At 41.5% G+C, this 16,195-nt stretch overlaps 1 protein-coding gene across 1 annotated transcript in view; it reads left to right on the forward strand.

Annotated features, from left to right (window-relative positions):
* ATP10B (ATPase phospholipid transporting 10B (putative)) overlaps positions 1-16,195 on the forward strand; it is a 294,439-nt gene that overhangs the window by 183,391 nt on the left and 94,853 nt on the right. The window contains exon 4 of the mRNA XM_027084380.1: positions 6,140-6,344. Coding sequence (XP_026940181.1) covers positions 6,140-6,344 — 205 coding nt within the window. The remainder of the gene's footprint in view (positions 1-6,139; positions 6,345-16,195) is intronic.

Raw genomic sequence — 16,195 nt, forward strand, 5'->3', positions numbered from 1 at the left:
ATTGGTGGTGTTAGCGTTCACGATTCGGGGCATTCAAATAGGTATTTTGTGGTATCTCATTTTAATTTGCATTTCTCTGTGATGTGGAGCTCTTTTCATGCTTATTTGACATCTGTATATCTTCTTTGGTGAGATGTCTATTCAGATCTTTTGTCCATTTTTAATTGGGTTGTTTGTTCTCTTATTGTTGAGTTTTGAGTGTGTTTTTTCTTTTTATATTTTGAATAATGAGTCTTTATCAGACGTGTCTTTTGCAAAACACATGTTTTCTCCCAGATGGTGGCTGGTCTTCTCATTCTCTTACCATTGTCTTTCACAGAACAGAAATTTTTAATTTTAATGAAGTCCAGCTTCTCAGTTACTTCTTTCATGAATAGTGCCTATGGTGTTTACCTAAAAAGTCATCGCCACACCCAAGGTCATCTAGGTTTTCTGCTATGTTGTCTTCTAGGAGTTTTATACTTCTGCATTTTACATTTAGGTCTGTGATGCATTCTGAGTTAATTTTTGTCAAGAGTGTAAGGTCTGTGGATTCTTCTTTCTTTCTTTTTTTTTTTTTGGCATGTGGATATCAATTTGTTGAAAAGATTATCTTTGCTCGGTTTTATTGCCTTTGTTCCGTTGTCAAAAGTCAGTTGACTATAATTATGTGAATCTATTTCTGGGCTATCTATTCTGTTCCATTGATCCATTTGTTTATTCTTGTGCCAATACCGCACTGTCTTGATTACTGTAACTTTATAGTAAGTCTCGAGGATGGGTAGTGTCCATCCTCTCCTTCAATATCGAGTTGGCTAGTGTGGGTCTTTTGCCTCTTTATATAAACTTTGGAACTAGTTTGTCGACATCCACAAAGAACTTGCTGGGCAGCCCTGATCTTAACGATATATTTTTCTGGGAGTTTGCCCAGTAGCCAGCATCCAGAGCCCTTGGTCTTCAGTGGGCTGAATTTGGGTCCTTCTTTTCTGGACTTGGGGAAAATGTTTGGATTTTTTAAGTTCCTTGTATTTGCACATTATGTGCCTGAGCCCAATTCATGCAATGTACTCACGGACATAAAGCGGGGACCCCAATGGCATGAAGAAGAAAATGCTGGGGCTGGCGGTGGTGGTTAGCCCTCACCATAACATTAACAATCATTGTCATCAACATCATAAAAGAAGCTTGTATTCATTAAGTACTTACTAAGTGCAAAACCAAGAACTCAGTCCCTTACATGCATCATGTCACTAATCCTTCCAACAACTCTCTGAGACAAATACACGTATTACCTTCAACTGAAGAAATAGAGCCTCTGAAAGATTAAGTAACTTCCCCAAGTCACACAGGTAGTAAGTGGTGAAGCTGAGATTCAAACCCACTCTTAATCCCTAGACTGCACTCATTCTCACTGGCTTCCCCTTTCACCCTGGGGTAGCGATGCTGACCATCGTGGGCCTGACATTCCAGCTTCCTGAAGGACAGCCCAGGTCAGCTCATCATCCTACACTGAATGGGAAATCCCACAGACAACTAAGCTTCCTGATAAATGCCCTCTACTCTAGTTCCTTGAAACCCCTTTTACAAAACCCACATAGCACTTGAGAAATGGAAGCTTAAGCACCTTCTCCTCCTCCATTCCCCCCCTTTCACCTGCTTCCCCACAGGATCCAGTTGGTTATAAACCTCTCTTGCTGTTTATTTACCTCTTAATAAGCCCTATCTCCTCTCAGAAAGCCATTTAGCACTGCACCACTTAATTTCTCCCCAAGGCAGAATCTGCCAGATGGAGTCTTCGTCCCCAGCCACGTCGATCTGTCTTATTTTTAAGCAGCGGTGAACATGCCACAAAACTAAAATAGCAATCAGTTCCCAGGTGTGGACTCACTGAGCAGGGAAATGACCAGGAGTGTGCGCATGTGTCCACCCACGGCAGCTGTTCCGAACGGGCTGGATTAACCGGGGAATGACTCCTCAAAGTGGCTCCCAGCCAGCTGTGGCCACATCTGGGCATCCCTCAATGCAGAAGCACGCCGCTTTTCTGCCTCAGCTGGATTCAGCCACTCAGCACCTCCTCGGGCTGGACGCCCCAACCCCGGAGCTATGTACCCTTGCCTTTTCCACAGTTGAGGAGACAAAGTGGGCCCCCAGAGGATCAGGAAACCAGCACAGAATAACCCAGTGCAAGAAGGAAATGTCCCTGATGTCACTTGTTCTTATCCCAAAATTCCTATAAAATCTGACTCTGATTCTATAATATTACTACATTTGGGTCAATATAAATATATAATTCTTCAAATTTTGTACCAGCTAAATTACTAAATTATGTCCCCCCCAAAAAAATTTTGAACACCCCAAAAATCATGTTGTTCCCATAGCTTCAGTGCTCCTGGACACACACGACAAGATGTGTGCCTGGAGGCATATGTGCCTCTGTTTGAGCATGACCCGGAGATGGGCAATCTCTGTTTAGGGGAGGGTAAGCCTACAACAGGGACGAAGAGTGTCCCTTCACCACTGCATGTCATCCTAAGGAAGAGAAGATTACATCTAAAGGAAAGACAGGTGATTATTAACGGGACAGCAGTACTGGACAGGGCCTCCCAGGGACCCAAAGAATAATAGAAAGAAAACAGAGACCAGTCTGACTTATAGCTTCTTGTGTGGTTCCACTGACCTCGCGATACCTATCATCATTATGGGAATTGACAAGACAGCACTCCAGCCAAACTCACAGAAGTGACTGCTTATAAATATATATACATACACACATACACACACACATACATATATACACACATATATTTCATAAGTTCATCTGCATAACATCCATCTTCCATCCCATTAATAACTTACATCCCATAATATTCAGTGGAGCCCTTTATTAGAAGGAAGAAGAATGAATTTCAGTGTTCACGGGTGGCGGTGCATTGGCCTTGCCTTCGGTATGTCTATGTATGTAGCGTTCCCAACTAGCTTTTGCAAACCTTCTGGTTTGAACCAGTGTGCTCTGGAAGTGTTGGCAGTCAGGATATTGCTCAGAGTCAAAGGTGTTCTCATTAAATCCAATCTCAATACCGGCCAGATTGCTGAGATTACAGCAAGCAACCAAGGGTGGGCCATCCCCAAAGGCATTACCCAATAGGGCAGAAGTCAAAGGGGAGAAGAGTAAGGACAAGTTGAGTGATAATCCTTTATTCCTTGGAGCAATTTTGCTGTAATATTCAAGGATCCTTTTTTTTTAAGTGCCCTCTCAAAAAGGAAAAAAAAAAAAAGCACTAGAGAAAGCCTCCCTCCTTCACCCTACAAGATTCCTTTTCCAGTGGAGAGTATCTGCCGTTCCAATTTCTTTAAGTAGCTTCATATTTGGACATTTAACAGGTGTTCCCAAGGCTGCTCTGAAAAAAAAAATTCTTCCCTGAATCAACAGATAAATGTTTTTCTGAAATGGCAGTGAGAAACAGATCTGTCTCTATTTTCCATGGTAAAAAAAAAAAAAAAAAAAAAAAAATAGGGTAGAGCAGATGATAAGCTGCTCTAAAGTAAGTTGATGGAATGAAAAAGTGCTTAGAAACCTGTTACATCCTTTTTCCATTAAAAGAATTATTATCATTAAAATGCTACAGATGGTGCTTCCCTGGTGGCGCCGTGGTTGAGAGTCCGCCTGCCGATGCGGGGGACACGGGCTCGTGCCCCGGTCCGGGAAGATCCCACATGCCGCGGAGCAGCTGGGCCCATGAGCCATGGCCGCTGAGCCTGCGCGTCCGGAGCCTGTGCTCCGCAACGGGAGAGGTCACAACAGTGAGAGGCCCGCGTACCGGAAAACAAAAAAAAAAAAAAAAAAAAAAAAACCGGAGCCTGTGCTCCACAATGGGAGAGGCCACAGCAGTGAGAGGCCCGCGTACCGCAAAAAAAAAAAAAAAAAGCTACAGATGCACTGCCCACAAAATGCTCAGAAGTGGTCCCCGTTTGGGTGATACTGCCCACGGTTAACCAGTGGCTGCTGCACTGGGCTCCCTAGAGCATGGGCACTTCCACAGAACTCTGTGGGTCTTTAGAGTTACAAGACTGCTCCCTAACTGTAATCCCTGATTATTTTATAGACTCTGATCAGACCTTCCCTTGGTTGGCCTTCCGAAAGTCTTCCAGATGGATGTGCATCTATTTCAGGAAACTGGGGGATTCCTTTGAAAGGATCTTTTTGACAAGGAAAATGGGGTCTTAGGAGGGCTTGCTTGGGGTTCTCTAAAGGGCCGCCAAAGAAAGGAGAAAGGCATCAAACCCTTATCCTCCTCAAGGACTTTTACGAACTCAGAGGAGAAAAGTGAAATTCGTCACGTCTCTTTCTCCGTGGAAGAGTGGTCTTGTCATGCCCAGGGCAGCTCAGATTCCAACAAAAACAGAATCAGTAACATGCCCAGAGAGGCTCAGCATCAGTGGAGAAAAATAGCAAAAGAGAGCCTGCTTCTCCAGGCCTGGCTGGGCTCAGAGGCAACCAGCTGCAAGCCAGCTGGACTTAGTTTAAAAGACCACATGTGGAATATTGGTTTGGTCCCAGATCCCACATTTAAAGAGGAACATTTCCAAACACAGCCTTAGTCAGAAGAGCCCTCACCTCTAAGACAGATCTTGAAACTGTGTCACACAGAATAATTGAGGGCACTTGGAAAGTTGAATTTGACTTGGCAAGTCCAAAAGGCTTCAGAAGACACCCGATGAATACTTTAAAGTATTATTTTAGGGCTTCCCTGTGTGGCGCAGTGATTAAGAATCCGTCTGCCAGTGCAGGAGACACTGGTTCGAGCCCTGCTCCGGGAAGATCCCACATGCCTGGAAGCAACTCAGCCCATGTGCCACAGCTACTGAGCCTGCGCTCTAGAGCCCATGAGCCACAGCTACTGAAGCCCAGGCGCCTAGAGCCCGTGCTCCGTAACAAGAGAAGCCACCGCAATGAGAAGCCCGCGCACCGCTTCGAAGAATAGCCCCCACTTGCAAGTAGGGAAAAGCCCGCGTACTGCAACGAAGACGCAACACGGCCAAAAATAAAATAAATGAATTCATTAAAATATATATATATATTTTTTAATGGTAGAAGATGGAGTAAATCAGATTGCCTGGGAGAGCAGAATTAGTTCAATATTTGGCTAATCAGAAGGAAGAATTTTGTAAAATGAGGGCTCTTGGAAACGGAATGTATTGCCTTGGGGAGTAGCGAGTCCTTCTGCCAGGGCTGTAAGGGCTGATGCTGCCGTTCCACTGGAGAGGAAAGAGGGGAGTGATTTCCAGGAGGCAGGATATTCAAGCAGTGAAAACTGGGTTTGGTGTCAAGTTGGACCCAGACTCGGGGTCCAGCTCTGTTTTTGTAAGGCCTTGGGAAATTTCTCTTGAACCCTCAAGTTCCTCATTATAAAATGGGTATAACATCTCCTCCAGTGAGTTATTATGCAAGTAAATGAAGTATTAATTCACCCTAGTGCTTGGCACGGTAGAAATGCTAAATTCACAATTGCTGCCCCTGTTATTACCTGAGCTTGATAAATTGGATAGGAAGAGTAAGTACATCATTTTCTCAGATTTCTTTAGCCCTCTGATCCTGTGATCACTGTGAGGCCCATCCTATCAAAGTTCCGGGTGCCATCTTCCTAATTCCCTACTTCCTATTTCAGCACCACTGCAGATCTTCCTAGGTAATGGTCTATATTCTCACCTTTCCCACTGCTGCTCTCCACCCATAACCAGAAGCAGTCTTTCCTATACTCCATTCTTTTGTGACCCTGCTTTCTACAGTGATAACTGGGTATTCTAGGAAGTGATGTATATTAAGAATACTATGTTAATATGACTATATAATCACCTTCTCCTTTAAATTTTTTCTCCTGCTAGGAAGCAAGGGCTGAGCACAGCAACCAGTCGATAGCCGACGGTCAATCAAAAGTCTACATGGTCATAAGGAGGGATCTTTACTAGTGAGATTCTGTAGATCATGCTTAGCTTTTCTAGAGATGATGAGAGTGGTCATCTGGGGCAAGGTAGAATACAGAGCGGTCCTGTGACAGGCTGACTGGAGGATATTAGGTGCAGGGGGACCTTTTCCATTCACTCATTCATGTTCTGGAGAACTTTAACATTCACTCTGACCCCTGTCTTTCTCCAACCCCAGAAAAGAGCAGAGCTACACGCAGAAGTGCTGGAAGGATGTGCAAGTGGGGGACTTCATCCAAATGCAATGCAATGAGATCATCCCAGCCGACATACTCCTCCTGTTTTCCTCGGACCCCAGTGGGATCTGTCATCTGGAAACCTCCAACTTGGATGGAGAGACAAACCTCAAGCAGAGACGTGTTGTAAAGGGCTTCACACAGCAGGTAGGGCTCTTTCTAAGATCTTCAACTGGAATGGCAAAGGGAAGATGCCAGCCAGCTCTACTGGGAAACTGGATTTAATCTGGTGTGTAGAGGAGAAGGTAGTAGATGCCTCCTTCTCCCAGGCACTTAGGTACAATTAATCTTCCCACCAACTCTCTGAGATGGATATCATCCCCTTCTCACAGATGGGGAACCTGAGGCTTGGGAAAGGTAAATAACTTGCTGAAGGCCTCAGAGTCCTTAAATGGGGACCCCCTCCATTCAACTGAAGAAACCGTGCTCTCTGCTCTAAACCGAGGAGTCTAGTATCTGCTCAATTACTCTTGAGACCAACCCACTTTTCTGTGCGTATCCAATCCTGGCTCATCCTGCCCAGCTCAGCTTCAGCAATTTCTCCCTCCATGAATTTTTGCTAGTACTCCTTTGACTGCAGCATAAAAGCAGCAAGGTACCATTAACTATTTTACCATTCGTGTAGGTCTTACCTTCTCAACAGTACTGAAACCTCTTTAAGGCCAGGGAGTGATCATCAACATTTTAATTTAATCCCCACTTTATGTGTGTGATACCTTGGATATCATGGAGGAATCATGATTGTTTGGTGGTTAAGAGCCCAGGCTCTACATCTGGCAGAGCTGAACTCAAAAGTCCAACCCCACCATTTATTCGCTGTCTCACCTAAGGCAAGTTATTACCCTCTCACACCTTCACTCCCTCATCTGGAAAATGGGCACAAAAATAGTACCCTCTCCATAGGGTGTTTCTGAAGGCTGAGTTGTTACTGAGCCAAACTTGCTTCTGCGTGCCCCCGTGCAGTAAAGCCAGTCTACTGACACTGGGTCGTAGTAAAGGAAACGCAGCATTTATTGTAAGCCTGCATACAAATAGTCTGGGACAGCTCGTGCTCAAAAAGACTGAACTCCCTGATGGGTTTCAGGAAAACATTTTTAAAGGCCAGCTAAGGGAGGGGGGTCACAGGGTATGTGATCTCCTCGTGCACAATTCTCTGATTGGTTGATGGTGAGGGAACAGGGTGGTGTCACAGGGTTTATCAATCCACAGGCTCCAGTAGGTCTTGGGGCTATGTGCTCATGGTCATCAAGTAGTTAACATCTTCCATTTGATGGGGGTTTTCATGTCTGTAAAACAACTCAGGAAATGTGCGTCAGATACTATTATCTAGGGACTTCACAAAGGAACTAAAGCAGGGAATATGGGGGAGAGGTCAGCCCCCAAAAGGCCCCATAAGGTCCTGCTTGATTATAAAATAATATGTACATGAATTACTTAGCATGAAGCTAGGCACATAGTTAGAGACCAGTAAATAGTTGGCAGTAAATATCAATGGCGTGCATAGGGAGTATGTGTTGACTGATCGAAACTGGGTGTGATATTCCAGTTTTCAATTAAAATTCCCCTTGAAAGGGTTGATTTCCCATCTGGTAACTTGCTCTATGCATGGAAAAGAATAAAATTCTATCACTCCTCTTCATCCTGACAGCCTGTGGCTGGGGAGAAAACGGATGAATCAGGGGATTTAGAAGAAGGAAGGCAAGTGGTTCATTCCTCAGAGATGCTCATGAGCTAACGTTTCGTTATCTAGACAGAAACTTCTCAAGAGAAGGCCACTCATCATACCTCACTTTGCCTCTCTCAAAGCCCCGGATGAACAGTTCTCATAAAATCGCTTTTCTATGATTGAACTCTGTTTTCTCATCCTTTCAATGGGAATAGTAATAATAGCTCTCCCAAAGTTTTACTGTGTGATTCAAATGAGACAAGGAAAGTAAAGAACAAAATAGAGGGTTTGCTGCATTGTAGATACACAATAAATGGTCTATTGCTGCTACCTCAGCTACAGTTCCTACAATGGGAATGGAAACTACCATGACCACCACGCCGTCATCTTGCTTTGTGGTTGTGATAGTGGCTCAGTCCTCCCATTGGTGCCCAGGCTCTATTGAGTCAATCACAGCCCTGGGGCTTGGCGTCTGAGTTTTCTCTCCTTTGCTTGTCCTTGTCACACTCACCCAATCATCCCAGTGTTTACAAAAATGTAGGGTGGGATCTAGGTAAGCTCACAAAGCCATTCTAGACACAAAATAACAATCTATTTCTTGGCTCAGGGCCCTGTGGGCTGCCCTCTAGAGCAAAGGTTTTCAAGCTTTTTTAACCATAACTCACAATAAGAAATACATATTGCACACACACACCTATCCACATGCACATGTGGGTATGTGTGTGAGTGTATAAAACTGCCGCCTCAGTCATACTACGTGCAAAGGACTCTGAAACTTTCTATTCTATTCTATTGGGTTTTGGGTTTTGTTGTTGTTTTAATTAATTTATTTATTTATTTATTTTTGGCTGTGTTGGGTCTTCATTGCTGTGCACAGGCTTTCTCTAGCTGCAGTGAGTGGGGGCTTCTCTTGTTGTGGAGCACAGGCTCTAGGCGCTTGAGCTTCAATAGTTGTGGTGCACAGACTCAGTTGTGGCTTGTGGGCTCAGTAGTTGTGGCGTGTGGGCTCAGTTGTTGTGGCATGCAGGCTCAGTAGTTGTGGCACACGGGCTCAGTAGTTGTGGCGCACAGGCTCAGTAGTTGTGGCGCATGGGCTCTAGAGTGCAGGCTCAGTAGTTGTGGCACACGGGCTTAGCTGCTCTGTGGCATGTGGGATCTTCCCGGACCAGGGCTCGAACCCGTGTCCCCTGCATTGGCAGGCAGATTCTTAACCACTGCGCCACCAGGGAAGCCCTGGTTTTTGTTGTTGTTTTTGTTTTTAAGTTCTGGGAGCAGCAAAACGTGTGTGTATTTGTAAATCTACCCTTCAGCCGGCCCACCCCAACATCCTCACCACAACTCTGAGTCTTTTATTCTCTTTCTCGGGCAGTTATTTTGGCGCTGTTGAGGTTCACCCAGTCCCTTCTCTTTTTTGCCATTGGCAGTGGCTCCCAAGCTGTTTCTTGTATATTAATTAGTCTGATAGTTTGGGATTTGACTAGAATGAAGAGCTGGATGAAAGGGTCATTCACGCTCCACTGCTATAAACCAGCCAATTCAAGTTAATCACATTTCTCAAACTCTAACCCTGAATTCTCATAGGGTACTTGGTATAATGATTTACCAAAAAATAAATAAATAAATAAATTCACTGGTAAAGGGAACAAGATTTGATTTTGAAAGTTTCCAGAATTCTCTATTCTATTTCAATTCTTGATTCTCCCCCTCACTTTGCTTAAATGTGCTTTTCCACTTCTATAAGAACAGGGGTAAATAGTACTAATAATAATGCACTTTTGTAAAGCCCTTATAAGGTAAGTGAGGCACAGAAACGTGAAGTAACTTGCCCAAGGTCACTAAGCTGGGAAGTATTGGAACCAGGATTCAAAGCCAAGTTTGTCCAGTCTCAGCTCTTAAGGTTTGCAGTAGCTCACCTCCCTGGTCCTTTGCCTCTCACCCAGACTTTACCCAGAATTGCTTACTTGAAAACATTGAAAACATTTATCGTTTTCAATATTCTTTCCACATGTAAGTAACAAGCAGCAGGAAGAATAAAAGCAGGCCTAGCCAGCTCCCTGGGGAGGAGGAATTTTAGCTGCTCTGTGCGATCTTGCTTCTCCCTTATGTCTTCAGTGCAAAAATATTTCTGAATATGGATAGAATTCTCTTCTGACTAACTCTATATATAATATTTCTCAAATGTGTTGAACAAAGATGTTGATGAGAGTTGCAAGAACAATACATGTTGCACTGTCAAATAAGATCAGAAGGCAAAAGGTTACAAGTTTTCCAATAGTGTGTACTGCAGAACTTCTCAGATACTTTAATAAAGGGGGAGGGGGGGAAGGTACTAGTATATAATATTTCTAATTATTTAACCACAGAAACCTTTGATTCCAAGGACCATATCCCAGGACTACTACAGGAGAGGCGGGATCACAATTTAGAAATTTGCCTTAAATGCATTGAAGGTGTTTTGGATGTATCATAACCATCACAGGGAGAAACTTTTTCATATATACATGCATCCTTCCCCATTATTATCACCAAATTATGATTCATGGGGACTGAGTAGTAGTCTGGGCATGCATATTTTTTAAATGTTCTCCCAGATGATCTTAATATGAACCTACCACTAGCTCATCAAAAACCTGTATAATAAAGGGAAGCTGTTACTTCCAAAAAACACTCATCATAATAATGGGAATAAAGCCACCATCTACAGGAGTCTTACATGTTTTGCCCATGTTGTCCTTTGTCCTCATGACCATCCTGTGAGGAGGACATCACTACTCCATTAGACAGATGAAAACCCTAAGGTACAAAAAAGGCAAAATTCACCACTTGTCTCAGAGAAGATTTTGAACACCTGCAAATGTGGTTTGTAAATTTAATATCTTAAATAATTAGTATTAATGACTTTTTTTAGCTTGTTATTCCTATTGGCTATGAGACTTTTATTTTGCCAAAAGGGGGTTTTTACTAACCTCAGAGATTTCTAGAAACTCCCAACCCCACACCATATACCCACAACCATTTTCACTGCTGTGTTCTGTTCATTGAAAGTCAATAAGACAAACTTTGTCCCAGCTCCCCTAGATCAGCACTTCTCAAGGTGGAGTCTGCCAAATCCTTATCTCAAGAGATAGTTCTTAAAAAACTAAAAAAGGTGTGTGGTCAAATCTGATTAAGAGGCAGAAGTCCTGTGGGCCCCTCTTGGAGGTTCCAATGTCCATGAATATTTTAAGGTCTCAGAGAAGACCTAGAGGAAGGAGGCCAGTTAAACTTTCTTTAACCCTGAGCTTTCCAAACTTATTTAACCTCAGAACCATTTGGGGCACAATAATTTTTCACCTTAATATGGAAACTTGAACACATTAATCTACATTGTGTGGAACACACGTGATCACAACAGGTGAGGAATGACCGAGAGGCTGACTATCCTCATGGCTTAGACAGCTCATCCTTGCCTTTCCTGTCTAGGTTCAGGGGAAATTATAAACATGAGAGAGCTTCTCAAAAGGATATTTCCCCTGTGACACAGCACATCATTCTCAAGGTTGCCAAAGAGTTAGTTTCAAAATCCATTTCCCAGAATGCAACTTAGACCAAGCCAGGTTTCAGGGTTGTTGTTTGTTTTTTCAGTCGGAACTTTTATCATGATGGGCCATCTTTGCATTCACAACATTATTGACCTGTTCTTGAAATATTTATTCCTACATCCCATTGCTGGGAAAAGGACAGAAAGGGAAGGAATACAAAATTAGGATTATGCCGAGGTCTGCAAAGCAGGCAAGAAAACTTCATTAGAGAATTAAATTTTACACTTTTGGGGCTTCCCTGGTGGCGCAGTGGTTGAGAGTCCGCTTGCCGATGCAGGGGACGCGGGTTCGTGCCCCGGTCCGGGAGGATCCCACGTGCACGCAGAGCGGTTGGGCCCGTGAGCCATGGCCGCTGGGCCTGCGCGTCCGGAGCCTGTGCTCCGCAACGGGAGAGGCCACAACAGTGAGAGGCCCGTGTACCGCCAAAAAAAAAAAAAAAAATTGTACAGTTTTCTCTTTGGGGACATTTTTGACACCTGAAATGTCTTCTTTTTTTAATTTTTTAAATTGAAGTATAGTTAATTTATAATATTATGTTAATTTATGCTGTACAGTAAAATGAGTCAGTTATACACATATGTACATTTTTTTTATATTCTTTTCCATTATGGTTTATCAAAGAATATTGAATATAATTCCCTGTGCTATACAGTAGGACCTTGTTGTTTATCGATTCTATATATAATAGTTGTGTCTGCTAATCCCAAACTCCCAATCCATCCTTCTTCCACCACCCCCCGCTTAGTAAAATCTCTTCTTTAAAGGGGTTCCAAGATGGGCACTAGAGATTTAACACCTGAAAATAAGTATGTGTCATTTATTTTGGTAGATGGAACATTTACCAAAGCCAAAGAATCAGAAATGAATTCTTCCAATTAGTATTTCAGAGCAATTATCCTAGTTATCTTTATCCAAACCACTGAAGCCCAAATCCTACTGAAGTGTGTGTCAGATCATTTCCCAGTAACAAGGAACTTGGGACACCAAGTTGACATGATCTAGCCTCTTCAGCATCACCTGAAAGTCTGTCAGAAATGCAAAATTTCAGGCCCTGCCCCAAACTAAACCAGACTCTGCCGTTTAAGAGATCCCCAGGTGATTCATGTGCAATTGAAGTTGGAAAGCACGGGCCTAGAGCATCTTTGATTAATGTAATAGTTGTGCCTATCTGTTTTATTGCACACGTTAAAGATTCTTAATTGACTCTGCCTTTTAACTAGCTTGAATTCCACTGATGGTTAGTGCTTTTAAGCCATTTGCTCAACTAAAAAGAGCCATTGTAACCTGGATCCTCCACAGTGAATGTGTGTGCTGATTTAACGTATTTAGACAGGAGAGCACTTTACCTACGGAGTTGAGGTGGGGTGGGGAATTATCTATCACCATCCCAGTTCAGTGATGATGCATCTTGAATGAAACAAAAAGTCTCTGCCTGTCCATTCAACTTGTCTGCCCTGAGAACCAGAGAAGAATCCTCTTTCCTGCTGGATTTTATAATGGGACTGCATCTACGTAACAATATACAATAATAATAATAATAAACAGTATCAATAGGTAACTTGGTTGAGCACATACTATGTGCCATAAGCAGCTCTTCTAAGTGTTTCATACCTATTATTTCTTTCTACTCCTAAAAAACCCTATGAGACAGGCACTTTGATTATCCGCATTTGACAAATGAAGCAAGAACAGTTCACTAACTCTGCAAGCAAAGGACTGAGCTCAGCTTTAAACCCAAGAAGAGTTCTTTTATTTTAACTTTTCATTATGGGAATTTTCAAGTATATACAAAAGTGAGAATAATATGATACATTTTTATGTGCTCATCACCAAATTTCAACGATCAGCTCATAACCAATCTTGTTTTATCTAGATCCCCACCCTCTTCTCTCTGTTAATTATTTTGAAGCATGTCTTTTCAATACCCAGCATTTTATCTGTAAATATTTCAATATCTATCTGTCAAGAATAGGATTTTTAAAAATATACCGTTCTATCTTTGTCACCCCTAAAATAGTGGCAGTAATTTCTTGATCTCAACTTCCAAGTCAGTGTTCAATACTTCCAGTTTGTTTGAATAAGGATCAAAATAAGGCCAAATACTAAGATTACTTTCTTAAATCTCTTTTACTCTGTAGGTTCCCTAATCAGCTTTTTTTTTTTCCCCTTGCATATTTAGTTTTTGCTGCTGAATAAAACAAGTTGTTTGTCCCGTAAAATTTCCCATAGTCTGGATTCTGCTGATTGTGTTGTTTCCTTGTGGTTCCATTTTGTTTTCCTACCCACTATATTTCTATAAATTGGTGGTTGGATCTAGTGCCTAAATTAGACTCAGGTTAGACTTGTGTTTGTGTGCATGTTTATGTCAACATTACATCATAGGAAATAAAGTGTGTTACCATCTTGAGGTACAAAATGTCTGGTGGTCTTTTTTCAGTGTAAGCAGTCATTGATGATCGTTGTTTAGATCCATTAATTCAATTGGGATTTGCAAAATGGCGATACTCTAACTCATGTATAAAGAGGAATTTCCCCTCATCAAGTATTTGGTTACTGTGCACTACCCTCTATAAAGGCAGGATAAGTGTTTGTTCCTTTCCTTTTATTTACCAGTTTTAAAACAATGATTTGATTCCCTAACATCCTCCAAAGTTGACCAGTGAGTTTTTCTTTCTTAGTATCAATATGAACTCCTGGATTAAAACATGTTTGATGTATGTCAAATCATTGCAGTTATTATCTTTATTGAGTATCCCATCTTTAGCCAGTGGGAACTTCTTCAAATTGGCTTCCAAGTTCTTTTGCCATGACCTCAGTAGTCTTTGACAAATCTAGTCCCTTTCGATAGAAAAATGGCGTTTAGAAGTCATAGTAAGTACATGCTAGAGGTACTTTTTGCTATTGGGTTAATCATTGTTTCTAGGGCATTTAAGTGAACAGAACTAGGACTTTTTTTTTTAAGATTAAATACATCAAGAATTATGCTGATACTTCAAATTAAGGGCTAGAGGGTTTTACTCAACCTCATCAATGTTAAGTATGTAAATCCTTCTCCCACATCAGGCAAAGTCCTTAACCACTGTACTACACAGCTCCCTTTTGATATTTGACACTCGATATTGGACACTCACCGTTAGACGTAGAATTAACGACATTTTCAAGATGAGAAAAGTTAATTTCAGAGAGATTGAATCTTGTCAAGGATTACCTAGCCAATATAGTATGGAGACAGAATTGGAACTAAATTCTGATGTACCTGATTATTTCTCCCACGGCTAAAGTAAATTTTAGATTCTTTTATATGTATTTTCCATTTCTCAAATAAATACAATTTTCATATATATGAAAATACTGAAGTTTTATAAGTTTTAGTTATAATAATATACAATAATACTTAGTATGACCATGATGGACACAACTCTATAAAAAGCTGTTATTTTTATTTTTATAGCCCCCTGACTTCCTTTTTTTTTAATTCAAACAAAAAGTCCCAAAAATTATAATCATCCTCATCAGTTCACTCAGTCCCATGTAATTAATTATTTTTATCTTGATCTTTTGTTAGCACTTTTATGAATTCATCAGTTTTCCATTAGAGTTCTGAAAATGCTTATTCATTCACTTCAGCAGTATAGTCAGTTACCAGAAACCTGTACTTGTCAGAGTCTTTTCCATGAATTCCTTGAAGATGAAACCCTTTTATAGGAACATTTTTACAAAAGCATCAGAGTACACCCAAAACTGTCTGTAAATGACAGAAGACTTAAAAACGACCACGGTTAAAGATTTGATGAAAGTTCATATAATGCAGTTGAAAAGGAAATTTAGTTATTTCTGAAATATACATTTTAAAGTAATAACTAGAATTATGACTTATAACATTATACCAGAACATATAAGAGTTTTAGAAATTTCATGTAATGTCTGAAACATTTATATTAACATATTTCCATACAAATAACCCGAAGAAACTTTAGTATTACTTGCTTGTTTGTTTGTTTGTTTATACTGCAGGTTCTTATTAGTCATCCATTTTATACACATCAGTGTATACATGTCAATCCCAATCACCCAATTCAGCACACCACCATCCCCACCCCACCGCGGTTTTCCCCCCTTGGTGTCCATACGTTTGTGCAATACATTTGTGTCTCAACTTCTGCCCTGCAAACCGGTTCATCTGTACCATTTTTCTAGGTTCCACATACATGCATTAATATACGATATTTCTTTTTCTCTTTCTGACTTACTTCACTCTGTATGACAGTCTCTAGGTCCATCAACGTCTCAACAAATGACCCAATTCCGTTCCTTTTTATGGCTGAGTAATATTCCATTGTATATATGTACCACTTCTTTATCCATTCGTCTGTCGATGGGCATTTAGGTTGCTTCCATGACCTGGCTATTATAAATAGTGCTGCAATGAACATTGGGGTGCATGTGTCTTTTTGAATTATGCTTTTCTCTGGGTATATGCCCAGTAGTGGGATTGCTGGATCATATGGTAATTCTATTTTTAGTTTTTTAAGAAACCTCCATACTGTTCTCCATAGTGGCTGTATCAATTTACATACCCACCAACAGTGCAAGAGCATACCCTTTTCTCCACACCCTCTCCAGCATTTGTTGTTTGTAGATTTTCTGATGATGCCCATTCTGACTGGTGTGAGGTGATACCTCATTGTAGTTCTGATTTGCATTTCTCTAATAATTAGTGATGTTGAGCAGCTTTTCACATGCTTCTTGGC

This window comes from Aethalodelphis obliquidens, unplaced genomic scaffold, assembly GCF_003676395.1.
Source record: "Aethalodelphis obliquidens isolate GAN/ISIS:26980383/991018 unplaced genomic scaffold, ASM367639v1 scaffold52, whole genome shotgun sequence".
Lineage (NCBI taxonomy): Eukaryota > Metazoa > Chordata > Mammalia > Artiodactyla > Delphinidae > Aethalodelphis > Aethalodelphis obliquidens.